The sequence below is a fragment of the Eutrigla gurnardus genome, assembly GCF_963514095.1.
Source record: "Eutrigla gurnardus genome assembly, chromosome: 20".
Classification (NCBI taxonomy): Eukaryota; Metazoa; Chordata; class Actinopteri; order Perciformes; family Triglidae; genus Eutrigla; species Eutrigla gurnardus.
Genome location: NC_139931.1, coordinates 6,204,279 through 6,228,085, shown reverse-complemented (window position 1 = coordinate 6,228,085; position 23,807 = coordinate 6,204,279). Strand labels below are relative to the sequence as shown.

At 38.9% G+C, this 23,807-nt stretch overlaps 1 protein-coding gene across 5 annotated transcripts in view; it reads right to left on the bottom strand.

Moving 5' to 3' along the window:
* The window catches only part of LOC311030586 (uncharacterized protein), a 331,387-nt gene that overhangs the window by 63,958 nt on the left and 243,622 nt on the right, over positions 1-23,807 (bottom strand). The window contains exon 1 of one of the 5 annotated variants that reach the window (XM_084036433.1): positions 14,909-14,982. The exons of 3 other annotated variants lie outside the window; for them this stretch is intronic. Coding sequence is in view for 1 of the 2 variants with exons in the window: in XM_084036439.1 (XP_083892565.1) it covers positions 19-175 (157 nt within the window). In the remaining variant the exon portion in view is untranslated. Of the gene's footprint in view, positions 1-18; positions 216-14,908; positions 14,983-23,807 lie in introns of those variants that run through there. One more of the 5 variants, XM_084036439.1, reaches the window with a different exon arrangement.

Sequence of the window (23,807 nt, the reverse complement as noted above, 5' to 3'; positions counted from 1 at the left end):
TATCACTGTGGGGCCGACGGACACAGTAATACACAGCTGTGTCCTCAGGCTGCAGATTCGTTCCTTTCAGAGTCACTGTTCGAGCAGAAGTGTCTCTGCTGTAGCTGAACTTGTTCTTCAGAGCTTCATTTTCAATAAGGCCACTTGTTCCCCACTGATGGTTAATCCAGTCCATCGGTTTTCCTTCACTCTGTCTGATCCAACCTGTTGCATAGCTGTTATCAGTCAAAGAATAACCAGAGACCTGACAGGTGATGGTCAAAGACTGTCCAGGCTGCACCACCATCGAGTCTGCCTGGATGAGATCAATACTGTTCACACCTGTGGAAACACAAATCAACATGATCTCCATCATTCACCGACTGTTCAGCGTTTCTAATGTGTTTAATAGTGTGAATCCACTAAAAGCTCCTCACAGGTTGCAGCTGCCAGCAGCAGCATCAGAGCGACAGAGAACATGATGATGTTGGAGATGAACTGATGTGAGCTCTTCTGTCTCTGACACACAACAAACACACACACTTCACTTCCTTATAAGGCAACTCACAAGGAGGCTGATTTACATACCGATGATAATAAATCAGCTGACTACAAGTTATTTAAATGAATCAAAATGAAGATGAAATGTTCAGCTGTTCTTCATCTCACAAGAAGGTTGAACTTGAATCTCAGGCAAACATTTTATTTTGTTATTAGAAACAAACTTTCCTAAAGAATCACTAATTAAAATCCGCTAATGCGGTTATGATTCATCCATCCATCCATCCATCCATTTTCTACCGCTTATCCTGTATTCAGGGTCGCGGGGGGGCTGGAGCCGATCCCAGCTGTCATTGGGCGAAGGCAGGGTACACCCTGGACAGGACGCCAGTCTATCACAGGGCCGACATGTAGAGACAGACAACCATTCACGCTCACATTGGTTATGATTCAGATAATAAAAATAATCCTGATAATTTTTTAATAACAATTTCATGGAAGAGTAACAGACATTTGAGGATTACTTCCTGCTGTAGTCGTTGAACTGGAGTTATGAGCTGATTTTATTCCATCACTTGGAAGGTTACATGCAATGATGTATCAGTGTTTGTAATGTCAGAGTACTTTAGTAAAATCAGCTGGAGTTCTATTTAATGAAGACCTTTTTGATATAATCTAACATGGTTTCTCTCTTGACAGTGAGCTGGTAGAAGTGGTTAGTGGTCCGAGGGCTCCTCCTCTGGTGGCTTCATGTTACAAGAGTTCAGGCACTGAGGGGTTTTTGTTCAGCTCTACTGATGGTTTGTGTCATTGTGGGTCTCTGGCACAGTAATACACAGCAGTGTCTTCAGGCTGCATATTCTCTCCGTTTAGAGTCACCGTTTTGCTGGAAGTGACTAAGCTGATACTGAACTTGTTCTTCAGTGAATCTTTATACGAAGAGTCTCCCGTATATTTCCATCCGATCCACTCCAGTCCTTTCCCTGCAGGCTGTCTGATCCAAGCTGTGTAGTGGCTGCTAAGAGAATAAGACACCTGACAGGTGATGGTCAGACGTTGACCTGGCTGCACAGTCACAGAGGCTGGCTGTGTCAGCTGTTCACACTTCACACCTGTAAAAAGAAAAGTAAATGTTTAAAAAATATACTGCACTGCTGACTTTGACAAATCCAAAGAGACTCACATCCAGCTGCCAGCAGCAGCAGCAGAGCGACAGAGAACATGATGATGTTGGAAGTGACGTGCTGTGAACTCCACTGGCAGCCTGATGTGATGTTTTATAGCTGCGTAAAGAGGAAGGCCACTGAGTTTGCATACAATCAAACATGTTAAACATCAACATTGGTCTAATTGAGCCATAAGAGTCTGTTCAGTGTGTTTATATGTGCAGGGTGAAAACATGCCTGGAAATCATATTTTAATTTAATGACACACTTAATTGTAACATTTTAATAAAGAGTCCCCATATTTACAGAAATAAAAAATATATTTGCTTTGCCCTTAACTATCAATGTTAATTTTGTGTATTCTATCTATGTAACTGTTATATAATTAAAAAAAAACGTCAAATGCATGAGTTCAGCTTTTTTGTAATTATTGCATTCCTGATTTCTTTGCTGACTTTCTGACTTTATTTGCTGTAAACAGAAATGCAGAGACAGCAGCCAGGATCATGTTAATGGTATGAAACTTAAGTTAACTTCAGCGATGCTGCTGGTTTGCAGCTTTGCATGAAATATTTTTGATGGTTTCATTGATTGCAGATGTGCACAGCTGCTCAGGAACTGAAACTTGTTTTCAGTTGGTTTGTTTTATTGAGCAATATTATTATTATTATTTTATCAGTATCTTATTCTCTCATTAAAAAATGTATCTCTGAAGCCAGTCATACATTAGTGGTACTCAAATGTTTGTGTTTTATCATTTTGAATTTCACTATTAAAGTATGAAGTTTAATTTCAGCAACCACTTTGGTGAGCAGTCTTTAGCCCTTTCATGAACATGTAATCTTGTAATCATATTTAATGTTTTTTAATAATATTTATGAATAATATTTTTCAGGAATGTTTATATTGCAGGGACTAATTTATTATATGTAAACAAAAACTAAATATACATCAAGAATAAAGTAAATAATGTGAATGAAAAATACTTTAAGTCTATCAGCCCAGTAAGAATGAGTGCTGTAGGATTTTGTACAGCTGCTCCACCAACTCCAGTCACTGTGAGTGTCGAGCACAATAATAAACAGCAGAATCTTCCGTCTTCAGAGTGTTCATCTGCAGATACAGCTGCTTGATGTTGTTGTTTCTGGAGACGGTAAACCGGCCTTGAACTGACTGAGGGTAGCCGATGTTGCCATTGTTATTGTCGATAGTTGCAATCCACTCCAGTCCTTTTCCAGGAGCTTGTCTGATCCAAGCCATCCAAGAGCCACCAAAGTTAAACCCAGAGGCTGTACAGGTCAGTCTGTGAGATTCTCCAGGTCTTTTGACCACTGGTTCAGATTGTGTCAGAGTCTGACCATCAACACCTAAAACAAACATAAAACATGTGAAATATGTCAGTGACACAAAAGGAAACTCTGTCAAATCAAGACTAGTGACAATGTTCACCTGCCCAGCAGACAGTTAGAAGCAGCAGTCCTGTCCTGTAGTCCATCATGTTGAACTGTGTGTCCACTGTCCTCTGTCCTCTCTGCAGTCACATAAGTAGAGGTGGAAGACATCCCAGGTTTGCATCGACTCCTCCTCACAAACAGTCAACCAGATTCAACTGGTAACTTGTGCTTTGCTGTATTTGTCCCTCTGTTTTGCAATCAGAGGAGCAATTAAACAGTGTCATCTTTTCAATCTCTCTTCAAAACTCATTTTTACGATTATGGCTTTCTCCTAATTGACCCTATTTTCTTATGTGTGTTTTAAAGAAACTCATTGTATCTCTTACAACTTATTTTGTTTGACTTTTTAACCTTAAGTTATTATTATTGTTATTTGAATGTGGTCACTTGGTGACCTTGTTATTTACATCTGTGTGTTTCCACTTAAATGTGTGAAGATATTTCATTGTTTTCCATATATTAAGTAGTGGTGAGCATGTAGAGGCCGGAGAGAGGACATTTGGGGAGCACAAGGAGGCTGATTTACATACCGATGATAATAAAGTAACTGAAGACCATTTTATTTAAATGATCTAAAAAGAAAATTAAACACTCATGTGTTCTTCATCTCACACAAACAGAAGGTGGAACTTGAATCTCCGACAAACACACATTATGTGTTGCAAACCTTTCTATAGTTTGACTAATTAACATCTCAAAGTTGGCTTTACACTACTGAGTCAGTCACTAATGCAGTTATGATCCAAAACATGATTATGTGAGTGTTTTTGTAAATCACTGATTCTTGAGATAAGGGACAAAACATGTCCCACATCAAAATGTTGCAATTTGTCTTAAAAAACAATAAATTATTTATTTTCAAAAGGCTTTAAAAGTTGGATATGAAAGACTTTTGTATGTGTACACCCTTAGTTTTGTATATATTTATAATATTTCATAGTAATTTGATAAAATACTGGCACTGTACTATGAAAGCCCATGCAAATGAACTCGTCCTCCGTAGAGGTCACAGTATCAAACTGCCGAAAATAAGTGTTTTAAAATGCCCAAAATGTCCAAATATTAATATGAGGTTAATTGTATGGCTTAATAAAATACCACAAAACATTTAAAGTGGACATTCCATTATTTTATACATTTACAACAGCCTCTCAAAGTTTGTCCTTAATTCATGTCAACTCCGTAAGATATTTTTCAAATTCTAAATAAATCAAACATATTTTGGTCAGCCTTCACCCTGAGTACCCCCTTTGACTCCTTCCTGCTGATGGATGCAGCAGTCCAACACATGGTCTCGTAAGTTTTACATTTTTAAAAATATTCAGCAAACAAGTTGAAATCTCTGAGGTCACAGCTAGTGTGTGTCAACACTGTCTTCAAATTAGGGGTGATTTCAATCAATAATTTTGAAATAAAAGTTGGTATATAGGTTTAGTTTAGTGGCATCTGACAACTGAGAAAAATCTAAATGGCTGCCTTTTACTAGATATGAGTAATTTGAAAAACATGTCATTTTTTCAAGTGGAAAAGTGCTCCCAAATCCTTATTAATGAATGCATAACAACTATATAACATGATAATATAATCTAAGGATACATTTTGATTGAATTAAAGTTGACATATGATGACAAAACCCACTTTTTCTGGGATTTGGGGTGTTGTTTGGGGTCTTTGGTGAAATAAGGCCGCACATGCTTCTTTGAGTGAGAAACGGATTTCTGAAAATACCCCGCGCTTTTTTTCAGATGAGCCTGTCAATTTCGGCGCTTACTCTGATGTAGGAATAAGGCACATTTGAATATTCCCACCCATTCTAGGTCAGTGCCCACGACCCACCTCCCCATCCTCCGCTCATTAGAACATTCAATGTCTTCTTGGGGATCCACCCAGTATGTCTGCCAAGTATTTGTATGCAGAAACAAAGTCCTTACAGCGATGATGGTGTGTTTTGTTTCTGATAAGACCTACCGTTTTGTCAGAAACAGCCCAAATGTGAGACCAGCGCAGAAGCAGAAAATGGCTCTTTTTCTCCACGTTTCTGTCTCCCTTAGCCTGGTGGGGACTTCAAGTTGCCACGGTAACCCTTTAACTGAGTCTCAGGCCACAGCTACAGTTAAAGGGATAGTTCACCGCCACGCAGGTGGTCTAGTGGTTAGAGGACATGCCATGTACGCATATATGCAGCGGACCCTGGCTCGAATCCTGACCGGAGGTCCTTTGCTGCATGTCACATCCCCCTCTCTCTCCCATGTTTCCTCTCTTACCACTGCTAAATAAAAGGTGTCCATGCCAGAAAAAAATCTTAACAAAACAAAAACAAAGGGACAGTTCAACATTTTGGCAAATTGGCCCATTGCCATAATCCCTATATTCACAGCAGTAGGTTCATTACCTTTATTTGTCTGTGTAAACTATTTTTAGCTGCTCAGAGCTATGCTGAGGAGGCTAATGGGATTTCCTGGTTTCCCTCATCAAACTCATCAAATACACAATCCAACAACTCCAAAATGCTTTCTTGGACTAGTTGTGACCTGCACATTCACCACGCTATGTAATGAAAATGTAACGTTACGAGACGGAGCCGTTTTAGAGGTAAATTCATGTTTTTCAGCAAACAGTCTCTGTATTTGCCTCTAAAACAACTCTGTCTCGTTTGAAATCTCTGAAGAATCTCATCATAATGTACAAACACCGGCAGTAGCCCCTGTGGTCCGTTCAAAATTTCCCCAGGAACATTTTGACATTTTCATGTGTGCCTTAAAGATCCTGTGACCAGGTACTCCTTGTTTGAAGTTTGATACCCTTTCCTTTTATGGTCTCTCCCTTTGCCACGTTCAGAACATGCTACATATCCTTAATCAGTTTGATTCTCCATTAATTTGTCAACACCGTCAAATGTGTGTCAACACCGTCAAATGTGTGTCAACACCGTCAGTTGTGCGTCAACACCGTAAGATGGAGGTTTTTCATGTTTATACAAAAATGCATATTTCTGTTGCCCATTTGACTGTGTTCATATATTAAAACACCAACTTATCTACATCCATCAGTGTCTTTTGTGCACAAAACCACTGATTGTATATATAAAAATGAAAAAAATACTCAACGAAATGAAGGTAATTTAAATTGGCTCATTTCAAAACAATGGAAAATAATATTAAAAGTCTATATAATGCAATTTATCACTTAAGCTTGTTAAGGCGCACCATTTCTACACACTTAAAGATTTCACAGTGTTTGTGAATTGATCAAACACACAAAAAACATATTTTCATGTGTCCGACGGAGTTGACAAATGTCAAGTTACTCACTGAGTAAATGTCAATTTTTATAAGAATTGGTTAAATAAATTGCCTGTTCCTTTTCATGGTAGATAGATGAGACCTGTGTTTATGAAGATATCCAATTCAAATGAATGTGGCATTGATTTTTTGTTTGTGACTTTTCAAAAGTACTTTTGTCCCTAATCTCAAGAATCAGTGAAATATTATCATGGAAGAGAAACGGACATTTTGAGGACCATTTTCTATTGTAGTTGGATCACAAGCTTTTAAAATCAAGTTGTGAGCTGAATGTATTCAATCCCTTGAAAGTGTGTACTTTATATCCTCACTGATGTAACAGTGATTGTAGTGTCATATTACAGTATGTGATATTACAGTATTGAAGGTCTAAAGACTGTTTCCTTCTTTACTGTGACAGTGAGCTGGTAGAAGTGGTTAGTGGTCCGAGGGCTCCTCCTCTGGTGGCTTCATGTTACAAGAGTTCAGGCACTGAGGGGTTTTTGTTCAGCTCTACTGATGGTTTGTGTCATTGTGGATCTCTGGCACAGTAATACACAGCAGTGTCTTCAGGCTGCATATTCTCTCCGTTTAGAGTCACCGTTTTGCTGGAAGTGTCTAAGCTGATACTGAACTTGTTCTTCAGTGAATCTTTATAGTAAGAGTTTCCCGTATATTTCATTCCGATCCACTCCAGTCCTTTCCCTGCAGGCTGTCTGATCCAAGCTGTCCAGTAGTCGCTAAGAGAATAAGACACCTGACAGGTGATGGTCAGACGTTGACCTGGCTGCACAGTCACAGAGGCTGGCTGTGTCAGCTGTTCACACTTCACACCTGTAAAAAGAAAAGTAAATGTTTAAAAAATACACTGCAAAAGCAGAACTGCTGACTTTGACAAATCCAAAGAGACTCACATCCAGCTGCCAGCAGCAGCAGCAGAGCGACAGAGAACATGATGATGTTGGAAGTGACGTGCTGTGAACTCCACTGGCAGCCTGATGTGATGTTTTATAGCTGCGTAAAGAGGAAGGCCACTGAGTTTGCATACAATCAAACATGTTAAACATCAACATTGGTCTAATTGAGCCATAAGAGTCTGTTCAGTGTGTTTATATGTGCAGGGTGAAAACATGCCTGGAAATCATATTTTAATTTAATGACACACTTAATTGTAACATTTTAATAAAGAGTCCCCGTATTTACAGAAATAAAAAAATAAATATTAGCTTTGCCTTAAACCGTCAATGTTTATTTTGTGTATTCTATCTATATAATTGTTATTTAAAAAACGTTAAACGCATGAGTTCAGCTTTTTTGTAATTATTGCATTCTTGATTTCTTTGCTGACTTTCTGACTTTATTTACTGTAAACAGAAATGCAGAGACAGCAGCCAGGATCATGTTAATGGTATGAAACTTAAGTTAACTTCAGCGATGCTGCTGGTTTGCAGCTTTGCATGAAATATTTTTGATGGTTTCATTGATTGCAGATGTGCACAGCTGCTCAGGAACTGAAACGTTTATTACAAAATGCAAAAAACAAATCCTTTATTGTTCCTTTGTGTGTTGTGTTAGATGAAAAAAATAGTGTTTATCTAAAGGCATTGAGGTTTATAGGTTAATGTAAGTAAAATGCTGTAATCATTCCACTTCTCCTCCACTTTATAGATCAACACTGTCTCGTCTCAGAAATGGTTTTCATGAAGCACTTAAATACAACATGTGATGGAAAGAGTGAAATGTTTTCAGTTGGTTTGAATTATTGAGCAATATGATTATTATTTTATCAGTATCCTATTTTTTCATCAAAAATGTATATTTGAAGCCAGTCATACATCAATTGTAATCAAATGTTTGTGTATTATCATTTTTTAATTTCAGTATTAAAGTATTAAGTTTAATTTCAGCAACCACTTTTGGGAGCAGTCTTTAGCCCTTTAATGAACATGTAATCGTTATTGTATTTCATATTTATTAATGATATTTATTATTAATATTATTTTTTCATGATTTTTTATATAATGATGAATATATCATATGTAAAAAATATGATGGAATACGTAAAAACTAAATATATATCAAGAATAAAGTAAATAATGTCAATGAAAAATACTTTAAGTCTATCAGCCTAGTAAGAATGAGTGCTGTAGGATTTTGTACAGCTGCTCCACCAACTCCAGTCACTGTGAGTCTCGAGCACAATAATAAACAGCAGAATCTTCCGTCTTCAGAGTGTTCATCTGCAGATACAGCTGCTGCATGTTGTTGTTTCTGGAGACGGTAAACCGGCCTCGAACTGACTGAGAGTAGTAGATTTTGGCACTGTCATATCTTATAGTTGCAATCCACTCCAGTCCTTTTCCAGGAGCCTGTCTGATCCAAGCCATCCAAGAGCTACCAAAGTCAAACCCATAGGCATAACAGGTCAGTCTGTGAGATTCTCCAGGTCTTTTGACCACTGGTTCAGATTGTGTCAGAGTCTGACCATCAACACCTAAAACAAACATAAAACATGTGAAATATGTCAGTGACACAAAGGGAAACTTTGTCAAATCAAGACTAGTGACAATGTTCACCTGCCTAGCAGACAGTTAGAAGCAGCAGTCCTGTCCTGTAGTCCATCATGTTGAACTGTGTGTCCACTGTCCTCTGTCCTCTCTGCAGTCACATAAGTAGAGGTGGAAGACATCCCAGGTTTGCATCGACTCCTCCTCACAAACAGTCAACCAGATTCAACTGGTAACTTGTGCTTTGCTGTATTTGTCCCTCAGTTTTGGAATCAGAGGAGCAATTAAACAGTGTCATCTTTTCAATCTCTCTTCAAAACTCATTTTTACGATTATGGCTTTCTCCTAATTGACCACATTTTATTATGTGTGTTTTAAAGAAACTCATTGTATCTCTTACAACTTATTTTGTTTGACTTTTTAACCTGTTATTATTATTATTTTAATGTGATAACTTGGTGACATTGTTACATCTGTGTGTCTTCCACTTCAATGTGTTAAGATATTCCATTGTGTTCCATGTTAAGTAGTGGCGAGCATGTAGAGGACATTTGGGGAGCCCCATGTTATTTTGATCACTTGAATATGTTATCCCTTAATGAATGAAAATACTACCCAGTTTTACAGTTTTGGAGAGAATGTGAATATTTCAAATAATATCTTACAATTAATGTTTTATCTTTACAAGCCTTGTTACACAGATAAATACAATCACATTTAGACACCAACAGTCTGAGATTCTATTATCAAACAATTTAACAAATATTAAAATAGATTCTTCTGGTTACTTTAACTGTGTGTGTTGCACAGTAATACACCGCGGTGTCTTCAGCCTGCATTCTGTCTGTTTAGAGTCACTGTGTTCAGGCCCGGAGTGGCTAATCGGGAGGACCGGGACAATTCCCGGTGGGCCGGTCTGACTTTTGGGCCGCGAGGGCCGGTGTTCAATTATTATTTTTATTTATTTTTGTGCCGGTGTTCAGTCATGGCACTGAGTGGAGTGGGTATCACGTGTATGCGTCGCGGGGATTCCCGCAGGTAAATAGACACAAGAACCCAGCCGAACTCTCGGCCCTGATGCCCCCAGACCATGGTGAAAAGCCCGCGGTCCTCACTAAAACACAGGCCCGCCCAGGTCCACAAGAGTCCACACAGGCGGACTCTCCGTCGAACGCAAAACGCCAAGACGCGCCGCACGCAAACCAGCCGGGAAACAGACAGCTGAACACGGCCGAACTATGGGCACTTGTGCCCCCAAGGCTGTGTGAAAAGGCCGTGCAGCTCACTTAAGCACCGGCCGGTCCAGGTCCGCGCCACGCCACAATTACGCACAGCGAAGCCGGACTTCTGCTCCGTCCGTACACACGTAAAACACACGGACGCGTTGCGGGGATTCCCGCAGGTAAATAGACACAAGAACCGAGCCGAACTGTCGGGACTATCACCCTCAGAGCTGGCTGAAAAGCGCGCGGACATCGGTCAAACACCGGCCCGCCCAGGTCCACAAGAGTCCACACAGGCGGACTCTCCGTCGAACGCGAAACGCCAAGACGCGCCGCACTCAAACCAGCCGGGAGTCAGACAGCTGAACACGGCCGAACTATGGGCACTTGTGCCCCCAAGGCTGTGTGAAAAGCCCGTGCAGCTCACTTAAGCACCGGCCGGTCCAGCTCCGCGCCACGACACAATTACGCACAGCGAAGCCGGACTTCTGCTCCGTCCGTACACACGTAAAACACTCGGACGCGTTGCGGGGATTCCCGCAGTTAAATAGACACAAGAACCGAGCCGAACTGTCGGGACTATCACCCTCAGAGCTGGCTGAAAAGCGCGCGGACATCGGTCAAACACCGGCCCGCCCAGGTCCACAAGAGTCCACACAGGCGGACTCTCCGTCGAACGCGAAACGCCAAGACGCGCCGCACTCAAACCAGCCGGGAAACAGACAGCTGAACACGGCCGAACTATGGGCACTTGTGCCCTAAGGCTGTGTGAAAATACACGGAATTACAAGGCTTTAGAGAACAGTGCGCTATTGTATGCTTAACATGTAAAGTTATAATTACATTATTTTAATATAATAGGTCGTGATCTAAAGTGGGCCGGTCTGAGGTATGAAACTCCAGGGCTGAAAATGAGTCCCACTCCGGCCCTGACTGTGTTGCTGGAGGATTCTAAGTTTATCAGTGAACTTGTCCTTTGGTGAATCTTATGTATCGTACGAACCTCCAGTTTATTTTATTCCAATCAATAATGACTCAAAAAGCTGGATCAGGTATCTATCAAGGACCAGCTGTCACTATCGGGTTTCTTGACTGAATCCCTTTATTTCTTCACATAACTTCTCACACAAGTCAGACAATTTAGACAAAACTATTCACATCAACAGAATATTTAATGTCTGCTTCAACTCCTATGGGGGAGCTGTAATAAATCCCGTCTGAATGAAGCAGTTTTATTTAGACTGTGTTGCTCTGAGTGTATTGATGAGGTTGAATGAACGTTTATTCTGTGAATGTGAAACGAAGAAAGCAAAGTTTTGACTTGGTTTGAGTCTTTGTTTGAGTTGCTCCCTACTGTGGGTCTGACCATTGTAAAAGACAATTGTCTCCAGTGTATATTGCTGTGATTAAGTGTCTTTGCAGCACACATGTAGAGATTTGCATTGACTCATCCTCAAAGAGAAACTCACCACATCTCTGGAGAAAAGAGTTTTGTATAATTCTTTCAGATACTTATTATTATAATTTATAATTGGCATTTCCAAGTTGCATTTCAAGTTATTCCATTGTAAATTTGATGCATTTATTTATTCTGCTCAGCAGCATTTAATGGGCCATTCATATCCTGAATATATCATGCAAAAATATCCAAATATATTTTCAACACCTGCTGTATTGTTGTAGAAAGGCACATGTTAAATGTATCATCAAGAAACAAGAAGTCACAAACCACAACATCAGCCGATGCACCGTCATATTCTCTCTTTTTGTGTCATCTGACTTCATATCGTCTACTGCCACCTGTAGGTACTTGTTAAAAATACAATGTTTGAGGTTTTTGTAAAGCCTCTGTGCTTCCTTTAACCAGTGTGCTTCTCTGGCGCAGTAATACACAGCAGTGTCTTCAGGCTGCATATTCTCTCCGTTTAGAGTCACCATTTTGCTGGAAGTGTCTAAGCTGATACTGAACTTGTTCTTCAGTGAATCTTTATAGAAAGAGTCTCCCGTAAATTTCATTCCGATCCACTCCAGTCCTTTCCCTGCAGGCTGTCTGATCCAAGCTGTCCGGTAGCTGCTAAGAGAATAAGACACCTGACAGGTGATGGTCAGACGTTGACCTGGCTGCACAGTCACAGAGGCTGGCTGTGTCAGCTGTTCACACTTCACACCTGTGGAGAAACATATATTGAATATTGAATCAGTGTAATAACAGTGAGCAGTCAGTGTGCTGTGATCATACTGTCAGTGTCCCAGTGAGACTCACAGGATCCAGCTGCCAGCAGCAGTATCAGAGCTACGAAGAACATGGTTGGTATCAATGGTGGTCTGATGGCAACGTCTCTTCTTCTGCTGCAACTGACAGCATGATATCAAGTCTTTATAGCAGAATGTGAGGAAGTTCACTTTGCATGGAGAACGTCACTGATAGGCTATAAAATAAGGATGAACTGTCCTGTCACACGTACTCAAAGCTTGGAATCGTGTCGTGAACATTTATATTGACACATGGAAGCATTTAAAATCATTATCTGAACGTTCATTCTTTTTCATCACAAAAGGTCCAACTCAAGTCAGACATGTCAAACAAATAGATTTACATTTACACAACAGAATGTGCTTATGCATGCATACATGTGGGGACGCTGCAATAAAACCTGTCTGAATGAAGCAGTTTTATTGAGGCTAGGTTTCTCTGACTGTTGATGATGTTGATCTGAAGCTTATTCTGTAAATGTTTAAAGCAAAAAGAAAACTTTAATTAGATTCATATGTTGAGTTTTTGTACAGTGTTGCTTCACGTCTAACTGTCTCTCTCTTTGTCAGAGAACTTGAGTTTGAGGTTTGTGTCTTGATACTGAAATCGATGTTTAAACGACCACATACAGTCTTCTTGATACTCAAAGCAAAGACAGTGAACATGTGAGGTTGTTGTGGTCTATCAGCCCAGTAAGAATGAGTGCTGTAGGATTTTGTACAGCTGCTCCACCAACTCCAGTCACTGTGAGTCTCAAGCACAATAATAAACAGCAGAATCTTCCGTCTTCAGACTGTTCATCTGCAGATACAGCTGCTGCATGTTGTTGTTTCTGGAGACGGTAAACCGGCCTTGAACTGACTGAGAGTAGTAATCGGTGCCACCGGCAGGATGACTCCAGGCAATCCACTCCAGTCCTTTTCCAGGAGCCTGTCTGATCCAAGCCATCCAGTAGCTACCAAAGTTAAACCCAGAGGCTGTACAGGTCAGTCTGTGAGATTCTCCAGGTCTTTTGACCACTGGTTCAGATTCTGTCAGAGTCTGACCATCAACACCTAAAACAAACATAAAACATGTGAAATATGTCAGTGACACAAAGGGAAACTTTGTCAAATCAAGACTAGTGACAATGTTCACCTGCCCAGCAGACAGTTAGAAGCAGCAGTCCTGTCCTGTAGTCCATCATGTTGAACTGTGTGTCCACTGTCCTCTGTCCTCTCTGCAGTCACATAAGTAGAGGTGGAAGACATCCCAGGTTTGCATCGACTCCTCCTTTTTGATAGAACAGTATTCATGCTATGGCTTTCTTTTAAGTAACTGCATGTTGTGTTATTCCTTTAATCATATCACCATAACTTAATTTTATTTGAATCTATTACCTGATGATATTGATTTTTTATGGTAATAATTTGGAGCATTTCAATATGTTAATTTACTCTGAGATTATTTTGTCCAGTGCAACATACAAAAAATGGAAAATCACAACTTGATGAATAAAGTGTATTAATATAATTATTTTGGGTTTCAGTTATGTAGTGAGAAATTATCTTGTAAGTTTGGCTTCAGAGGCAAGTAACCCGAATGTCTCCTTAAGGTATTCTCTTGTCACAATGCAGATGTTTTTGCAATTGCCTATCCATTGACCAGGTATGCTGAACCATAAGCACACTGTCTCTCTATGTTTGAAATATTAAAAATAGTTTGTTTTTGTTTGTTTGTTTTTTGCAAAGAACTAGACATGGTTTTCTACATAGAGGTAGATGTGGAGGTAGAAGTGTTTTGATTTTAGGGCACATTGCAGATTATTCCATGAGATTTCTGCACACACATTCTTATCATTCTTATTATTATTATTATTATTATTATTATTATTATTATTATTATTATTATTATTATTATTATTATTATTATTGTTGTTGTTGTTGTTACTATTATTATTTTTAAAATTGTTGTTGTTATTATTACTATTATTATTTTTTTTATTAGAGGCTCAAAACATCAGTTCTCTTATCCTCATGGTTTATGTTATATATTGAAAACAGTGATATAACTTTATTTAATTCAGGTTAAAGGTTATAAGTCCATCAGAATCGGCTGACTTTGAGGAGAACATTATTTATCTCTTTTATTTCAGATAATCGACTTTCAAAAACACAGTTGACAATTCTGACTAAATATGTAAATGCTTCTGGAAAGGACGTTTGTTTTTCCTTTTTGTTTGGCTGCAAAATACGTTAATTTCAGGATTTGGTGTGGATTTGGTTATGTATAGGGAAAATAGCTGTCAGAGAAAAGAAATTTGGTTTACAGCAAATCATGTTAAAGATTTCAATTTTGTACGTACCAAAATGTACATTGTTGCATGATCTTCATGGATGTACTTATTAAGACATAAGTCAGCCAGTTTCAACAAACTGATACAAAGAATGTAATCCATTTTATTTATTGCAAAAAAAGTGATACTGATACACTCGAATTATCTCGGTGGTGGTGGTGCATAGAGGAAGTCGTTTTTGTATGATTCTCCTATTATGGTCTTTTACTGTGTGTGTCGGGCACAGTAATACACTGCTGTGTCCTCAGGCTGCAGATTCGTTCCTTTCAGAGTCACTGTTCTAGCAGAAGTGTCTCTGCTGTAGCTGAACTTGTTCTTCAGAGCTTCATTTTGACGAAGGCCACTTGTTCCCCACTGATGGTTAATCCAGTCCATCGGTTTTCCTTCTCTCTGTCTGATCCAACCTGTTGCATAGTCGTCATCAGTCAAAGAATAACCAGAGACCTGACAGGTGATGGTCAAAGACTGTCCAGGCTGCACCACCATCGAGTCTGGCTGGATGAGATCAATACTGTTCACACCTGTGGAAACACAAATCAACATGATCTCCATCATTCACCGACTGTTCAGCGTTTCTAATGTGTTTAATAGTGTGAATCCACTAAAAGCTCCTCACAGGTTACAGCTGCCAGCAGCAGCATCAGAGCGACAGAGAACATGATGATGTTGGAGATGAACTGATGTGAGCTCTTCTGTCTCTGACACACAACAAACACACACACTTCACTTCCTTATAAGGCAACTCACAAGGAGGCTGATTTACATACCGATGATAATAAATCAGCTGACTACAAGTTATTTAAATGAATCAAAATGAAGATGAAATGTTCAGCTGTTCTTCATCTCACAAGAAAGTGGAACTTAAATCTCGGGCAAACATTTTAATTTGTTATTAGAAACAAACTTTTGTCAAGATTCACTAATTAAAATCCGCTAATGTGGTTTTGATTCAGATAATAAAAATAATCCTGATCATTTTTTATAACACTTTCATGGAAGAGGAACAGACATTTGAGGATTACTTCCTGCTGTAGTTGTTGAACTGGAGTTATGAGCTGATTTTATTCCATCACTTGGAAGGTTACATGCAATGATGTATCAGTGTTTGTAATGTCAGAGTACTTTAGTAAAATCAGCTGGAGTTCTATTTAATGAAGACCTTTTTGATATAATCTAACATGGTTTCTCTCTTGACAGTGAGCTGGTAGAAGTGGTTAGTGGTCCGAGGGCTCCTCCTCTGGTGGCTTCATGTTACAAGAGTTCAGGCACTGAGGGGTTTTTGTTCAGCTCTACTGATGGTTTGTGTCATTGTGGGTCTCTGGCACAGTAATACACAGCAGTGTCTTCAGGCTGCATATTCTCTCCGTTTAGAGTCACCGTTTTGCTGGAAGTGTCTAAGCTGATACTGAACTTGTTCTTCAGTGAATCTTTATAGTTAGAGCCTCCTGTATATTTCCATCCGATCCACTCCAGTCCTTTCCCTGCAGGCTGTCTGATCCAAGCTGTGTAGTAGCTGCTAAGAGAATAAGACACCTGACAGGTGATGGTCAGACGTTGACCTGGCTGCACAGTCACAGAGGCTGGCTGTGTCAGCTGTTCACACTTCACACCTGTAAAAAGAAAAGTAAATGTTTAAAAAATATACTGCACTGCTGACTTTGACAAATCCAAAGAGACTCACATCCAGCTGCCAGCAGCAGCAGCAGAGCGACAGAGAACATGATGATGTTGGAAGTGACGTGCTGTGAACTCCACTGGCAGCCTGATGTGATGTTTTATAGCTGCGTAAAGAGGAAGGCCACTGAGTTTGCATACAATCAAACATGTTAAACATCAACATTGGTCTAATTGAGCCATAAGAGTCTGTTCAGTGTGTTTATATGTGCAGGGTGAAAACATGCCTGGAAATCATATTTTAATTTAATGACACACTTAATTGTAACATTTTAATAAAGAGTCCCCGTATTTACAGAAATAAAAAAACAATTAGCCTTGTCTTTACCTATAATCTGTATTTTGTGTATTTTATCTATATAATTGTTATTTAAAAAACGTTAAACGCATGAGTTCAGCTTTTTTGTAATTATTGCATTCTTGATTTCTTTACTGACTTTCTGACTTTATTTGCTGTAAACAGAAATGCAGAGACAGCAGCCAGGATCATGTTAATGGTATGAAACTTAAGTTAACTTCAGCGATGCTGCTGGTTTGCAGCTTTGCATGAAATATTTTTGATGGTTTTATTGATTGCAGATGTGCACAGCTGCTCAGGAACTGAAACTTTTATTACAAAATGCAAAAAACAAATGCTTTATTATTCCTTTGTGTGTTGTGTTAGATGAAAAAAATAGTGTTTATCTAAAGGCATTGAGGTTTATAGGTTCATGTAAGTAAAATGCTGTAATCATTCCACTTCTCCTCCACTTTATAGATCAACACTGTCTCGTCTCAGAAATGGTTTTCATGAAGCACTTAAATACAACGTGATGGAAAAAGTGAAATGTTTTCAGTTGGTTTGTATTATCGAGCAATATGATTATAATTTTGTCAGTATCTTATTTTCTCGTAAACAAATCTTTGAAGCCAGTCTTACATCAGTGGTACTCAAATGTTTGTCTTATCATTTTTTAATTTCAGTATTAAAGTATGATTTCATCAACCACTTTGGTGAGCAGTCTTTAGCCCTTTAATGAACATGTAATCATTATCGTATTTAATGTTTATTAATTATTTATATTATTAACATTATTTTTTCCATTAATTTTCAGATAATGATGAATTAATTATATGTGAAAAATATGATTTAATACTGGAAAACTAAATATAAATCAAGAATGAAGTATATATTGTCAGTGAAAAATACTTAAAATCTATCAGTCAGAATGAGTGCTGTAGGATTTTGTACAGCTGCTCCACCAACTCCAGTCACTGTGAGTCTCGAGCACAATAATAAACAGCAGAATCTTCCGTCTTCAGAGTGTTCATCTGCAGATACAGCTGCTGCATGTTGTTGTTTCTGGAGACGGTAAACCGGCCTTGAACTGACTGAGAGTAGTAGATGCTACTACTCGAGTAGATATATGCAATCCACTCCAGTCCTTTTCCAGGAGCCTGTCTGATCCAAGCCATATAGTAGCCACTAATGTCTAACCCAGAGGCTGTACAGGTCAGTCTGTGAGATTCTCCAGGTCTTTTGACCACTGGTTCAGATTCTGTCAGAGTCTGACCATCAACACCTAAAACAAACATAAAACATGTGAAATATGTCAGTGACACAAAAGGAAACTTTGTCAAATCAAGACTAGTGACAATGTTCACCTGCCCAGCAGACAGTTAGAAGCAGCAGTCCTGTCCTGTAGTCCATCATGTTGAACTGTGTGTCCACTGTCCTCTGTCCTCTCTGCAGTCACATAAGTAGAGGTGGAAGACATCCCAGGTTTGCATCGACTCCTCCTCACAGTGTGGAATGGATTTGACTTGGATCACTTCCTGGTGTGAAAAATAAAAATAAATGTTTACTGTACACGGGTCCCTCTAGCATATTTCAGTATTATTTGTGGAATAGGTTAGGAAAAGTAGGAAACACATTTCTCAAGTTTTTTTGTGCTCATTATTAAGCAGTTTGCATCACATGAAGACTTTGACTATCAGTTTTACAATATCCCCAAAGTGAGTTTTTGTTATCATGTTAAAGTGAGCTTCTATCAGGGAGTAACTGCAGATGACTTTATTTATTTTATGTCTCATTGTTAACATGTGTGTGGGGCTGAGTCACATGGTTGCTGAGTATTTGTGCAGGTCTGTTGGTGGTTTGTATCACTGTGGTGTAACGGACACAGTAATACACAGCTGTGTCCTCAGGCTGCAGATTCGTTCCTTTCAGAGTCACTGTTCGAGCAGAACTGTCTCTGCTGTAGCTGAACTTGTTCTTCAGAGCTTCATTATGACGAAGGCCACTTGTTCCCCACTGATGGTTAATCCAGTCCATCGGTTTTCCTTCACTCTGTCTGATCCAACCTGTTGCATAATCGTCATCAGTCAAAGAATAACCAGAGACCTGACAGGTGATGGTCAAAGACTGTCCAGGCTGCACCACCATCGAGTCTGGCTGGATGAGATCAATACTGTTCACACCTGTGGAAACACAAACCAACATGATCTCCATCATTCACCGACTGTTCAGCGTTTCTAATGTGTTTAATAGTGTGAATCCACTAAAAGCTCCTCACAGGTTGCAGCTGCCAGCAGCAGCATCAGAGCGACAGAGAACATGATGATGTTGGAGATGAACTGATGTGAGCTCTTCTGTCTCTGACACACAACAAACACACACACTTCACTTCCTTATAAGGCAACTCACAAGGAGGCTGATTTACATACCGATGATAATAAATCAGCTGACTACAAGTTATTTAAATGAATCAAAATGAAGATGAAATGTTCAGCTGTTCTTCATCTCACAAGAAAGTGGAACTTTAATCTCGTGCAAACATTTTATTTTGTTTTTAGAAACAAACTTTCCTAAAGATTCACAAATTAAAATCCGCTAATGTGGTTTTGATTCAGATAATAAAAATAATCCTGATCATTTTTTATAACACTTTCATGGAAGAGTAATAGACATTTGAGGATTACTTCCTGCTGTAGTTGTTGAACTGGAGTTATGAGCTGATTTTATTCCATCACTTGGAAGGTTACATGCAATGATGTATCAGTGTTTGTAATGTCAGAGTACTTTAGTAAAATCAGCTGGAGTTCAATTTAATGAAGACCTTTTTGATATAATCTAACCTGGTTTCTCTCTTGACAGTGAGCTGGTAGAAGTGGTTAGTGGTCCGAGGGCTCCTCCTCTGGTGGCTTCATGTTACAAGAGTTCAGGCACTGAGGGGTTTTTGTTCAGCTCTACTGATGGTTTGTGTCATTGTGGGTCTCTGGCACAGTAATACACAGCAGTGTCTTCAGGCTGCATATTCTCTCCGTTTAGAGTCACCGTTTTGCTGGAAGTGTCTAAGCTGATACTGAACTTGTTCTTCAGGGAATCTTTATAGTTAGAGCCTCCTGTATATTTATATCCGATCCACTCCAGTCCTTTCCCTGCAGGCTGTCTGATCCAATGTGTGCTGTAGCTGCTAAGAGAATAAGACACCTGACAGGTGATGGTCAGACGTTGACCTGGCTGCACAGTCACAGAGGCTGGCTGTGTCAGCTGTTCACACTTCACACCTGTAAAAAGAAAAGTAAATGTTTAAAAAATACACTGCAAAAGCAGAACTGCTGACTTTGACAAATCCAAAGAGACTCACATCCAGCTGCCAGCAGCAGCAGCAGAGCGACAGAGAACATGATGATGTTGGAAGTGACGTGCTGTGAACTCCACTGGCAGCCTGATGTGATGTTTTATAGCTGCGTAAAGAGGAAGGCCACTGAGTTTGCATACAATCAAACATGTTAAACATCAACATTGGTCTAATTGAGCCATAAGAGTGTGTTCAGTGTGTTTATATGTGCAGGGTGAAAACATGCCTGGAAATCATATTTTAATTTAATGACACACTTAATTGTAACATTTTAATAAAGAGTCCCCGTTTTAACAGAAATAATCAAATAAATATTAGCTTTGCCTTAAACTGTCAATGTTTATTTTGTGTATTTTATCTATATAATTGTTATTTAAAAAAACGTTAAACGCATGAGTTCAGCTTTTTTGTAATTACTGCATTCTTGATTTCTTTGCTGACTTTCTGACTTTATTTGCTGTAAACAGAAATGCAGAGACAGCAGCCAGGATCATGTTAATGGTATGAAACTTAAGTTAACTTCAGCCATGCTGCTGGTTTGCAGCTTTGCATGAAATATTTTTGATGGTTTCATTGATTGCAGATGTGCACAGCTGCTCAGGAACTGAAACTTTTATGACAAAATGCAAAAAACAAATCATTTATTGTTCCTTTGTGTGTTGTGTTAGATGAAAAAAATAGTGTTAATCAAATGGCATTGAGGTTTATAAGTTAATGTAAGTAAAATGCTGTAATCATTCCACTTCTCCTCCACTTTATAGATCAACACTGTCTCGTCTCAGAAATGGTTTTCATGAAGCACTTAAATACAACATGTGATGGAAAGAGTGAAATGTTTAGAGTTAGTTTGTATTTTCAAGCAATATTATAATTTTTGTATCAGTGATTCATGAAATATATCTTTGAAGCCAGTCATACATCAGTGGTACTCAAATGTTTGTGTTTTATCATTTTTTTTATTTCAGTATCAAAGTTTGAAGTTTAATTTCAGGAACCATGTTGGTGTGCAGTCTTTAGCCCTTTTATGAACAAGTAATCTTTATCATATTTAATGTTTACTAATCATATTTTTCATAGTATTTTTTTTCATTTATGTGTTGATAAAAATTAATTTATTATATGTAAAAAATATGATGTAAAAGTAAATATATATAAAAAATAAAGTAAATAATGTGAATGAAAAATACTTTAAGTCTATCAGCCCAGTAAGAATGAGTGCTGTAGGATTTTGTACAGCTGCTCCACCAACTCCAGTCACTGTGAGTCTCGAGCACAATAATAAACAGCAGAATCTTCCGTCTTCAGAGTGTTCATCTGCATATACAGCTGCTGCATGTTGTTGTTTCTGGAGACGGTAAACCGGCCTTGAACTGACTGAGAGTAGGCAATGTTGCTAGTGTCATAAACACTGGCAATCCACTCCAGTCCTTTTCCAGGAGCCTGTCTGATCCAAGCCATCCAATAGCTGCTGAATGTAAACCCAGAGGTTGTACAGGTCAGTCTGTGAGATTCTCCAGGTCTTTTGACCACTGGTTCAGATTCTGTCAGAGTCTGACCATCAACACCTAAAACAAACATAAAACATGTGAAATATGTCAGTGACACAAAAGGAAACTCTGTCAAATCAAGACTAGTGACAATGTTCACCTGCCCAGCAGACAGTTAGAAGCAGCAGTCCTGTCCTGTAGTCCATCATGTTGAACTGTGTGTCCACTGTCCTCTGTCCTCTCTGCAGTCACATAAGTAGAGGTGGAAGACATCCCAGGTTTGCATCGACTCCTCCTCACAAACAGTCAACCAGATTCAACTGGTAACTTGTGCTTTGCTGTATTTGTCCCTCAGTTTTGGAATCAGAGGAGCAATTAAACAGTGTCATCTTTTCAATCTCTCTTCAAAACTCATTTTTCAGATTATGGCTTTCTCCTAATTTACCATATTTTATTATGTGTGTTTTAAAGAAACTCATTGTATCTCTTACAACTTATTTTGTTTGACTTTTTAACCTCATGTTATTATTATTTTTATTTGAATGTGGTCACTTGGTGACCTTGTTATTTACATCTGTGTGTCTTCCACTTAAATGTGTGAAGATATTTCATTGTTTTCCATATATTAAGTAGTGGTGAGCATGTAGAGGCCGGAGAGAGGACATTTGGGGAGCACAAGGAGGCTGATTTACATACCGATGATAATAAAGTAACTGAAGACCATTTTATTTAAATGATCTAAAAAGAAAATTAAACACTCATGTGTTCTTCATCTCACACAAACAGAAGGTGGAACTTGAATCTCTGACAAACACACATTATGTGTTGCAAACCTTTCAATAGTTTGACTAATTAACATCTCAAAGTTGGCTTTACACTACTGAGTCAGTCACTAATGCAGTTATGATCCAAAAAATAGTTATGTGAGTGTTTTTGTAAATAATATCATGGAAGAGAAACGGACATTTTGAGGAGCATTTTCTATTGTAGTTGGATCACAAGCTTTAAAATCAAGTTGTGAGCTGAATGTATTCAATCCCTTGAAAGTGTGTACTTTATATACTCACTGATGTAACAGTGATTGTAGTGTCTACAGTATGTGATATTACAGTATTGAAGATCTAAAGACTGTTTCCTTCTTTACTGTGACAGTGAGCTGGTAGAAGTGGTTAGTGGTCCGAGGGCTCCTCCTCTGGTGGCTTCATGTTACAAGAGTTCAGGCACTGAGGGGTTTTTGTTCAGCTCTACTGATGGTTTGTGTCATTGTGGGTCTCTGGCACAGTAATACACAGCAGTGTCTTCAGGCTGCATATTCTCTCCGTTTAGAGTCACTGTTTTGCTGGAAGTGTCTAAGTTGACACTGAACTTGTTCTTTAGTGAATCTTTGACATCTGAGTCACTACTCATCCACTCCAGTCCTTTCCCTGCAGGCTGTCTGATCCAAGCTGTGTAGTAGTCACTAAGAGAATAAGACACCTGACAGGTGATGGTCAGACGTTGACCTGGCTGCACAGTCACAGAGGCTGGCTGTGTCAGCTGTTCACACTTCACACCTGTAAAAAGAAAAATAAATGTTTAAAAAATACACTGCAAAAGCAGAACTGCTGACTTTGACAAATCCAAAGAGACTCACATCCAGCTGCCAGCAGCAGCAGCAGAGCGACAGAGAACATGATGATGTTGGAAGTGACGTGCTGTGAACTCCACTGGCAGCCTGATGTGATGTTTTATAGCTGCGTAAAGAGGAAGGCCACTGAGTTTGCATACAATCAAACATGTTAAACATCAACATTGGTCTAATTGAGCCATAAGAGTCTGTTCAGTGTGTTTATATGTGCAGGGTGAAAACATGCCTGGAAATCATATTTTAATTTAATGACACACTTAATTGTAACATTTTAATAAAGAGTCCCCGTATTTACAGAAATAAAAAATAAATATTAGCTTTGCCGTAAACTGTCAATGTTTATTTTGTGTATTCTATCTATATAATTGTTATATAATTTAAAAAAAAAACGTCAAACGCATGAGTTCAGATTTTTTGTAATTATTGCATTCTTGATTTCTTTGCTGACTTTCTGACTTTATTTGCTGTAAACAGAAATGCAGAGACAGCAGCCAGGATCATGTTAATGGTATGAAACTTAAGTTAACTTCAGCGATGCTGCTGGTTTGCAGCTTTGCATGAAATATTTTTGATGGTTTTGTGGAGTCGGGTAAATGATGAGACAAGAGACGGAGATGGGTCGAGTCAGCTTTACTCTCCACATCAAAACAAACGAGTCTTACTCGCACATGAGTTCAAATCGTAACTGACGTAAAC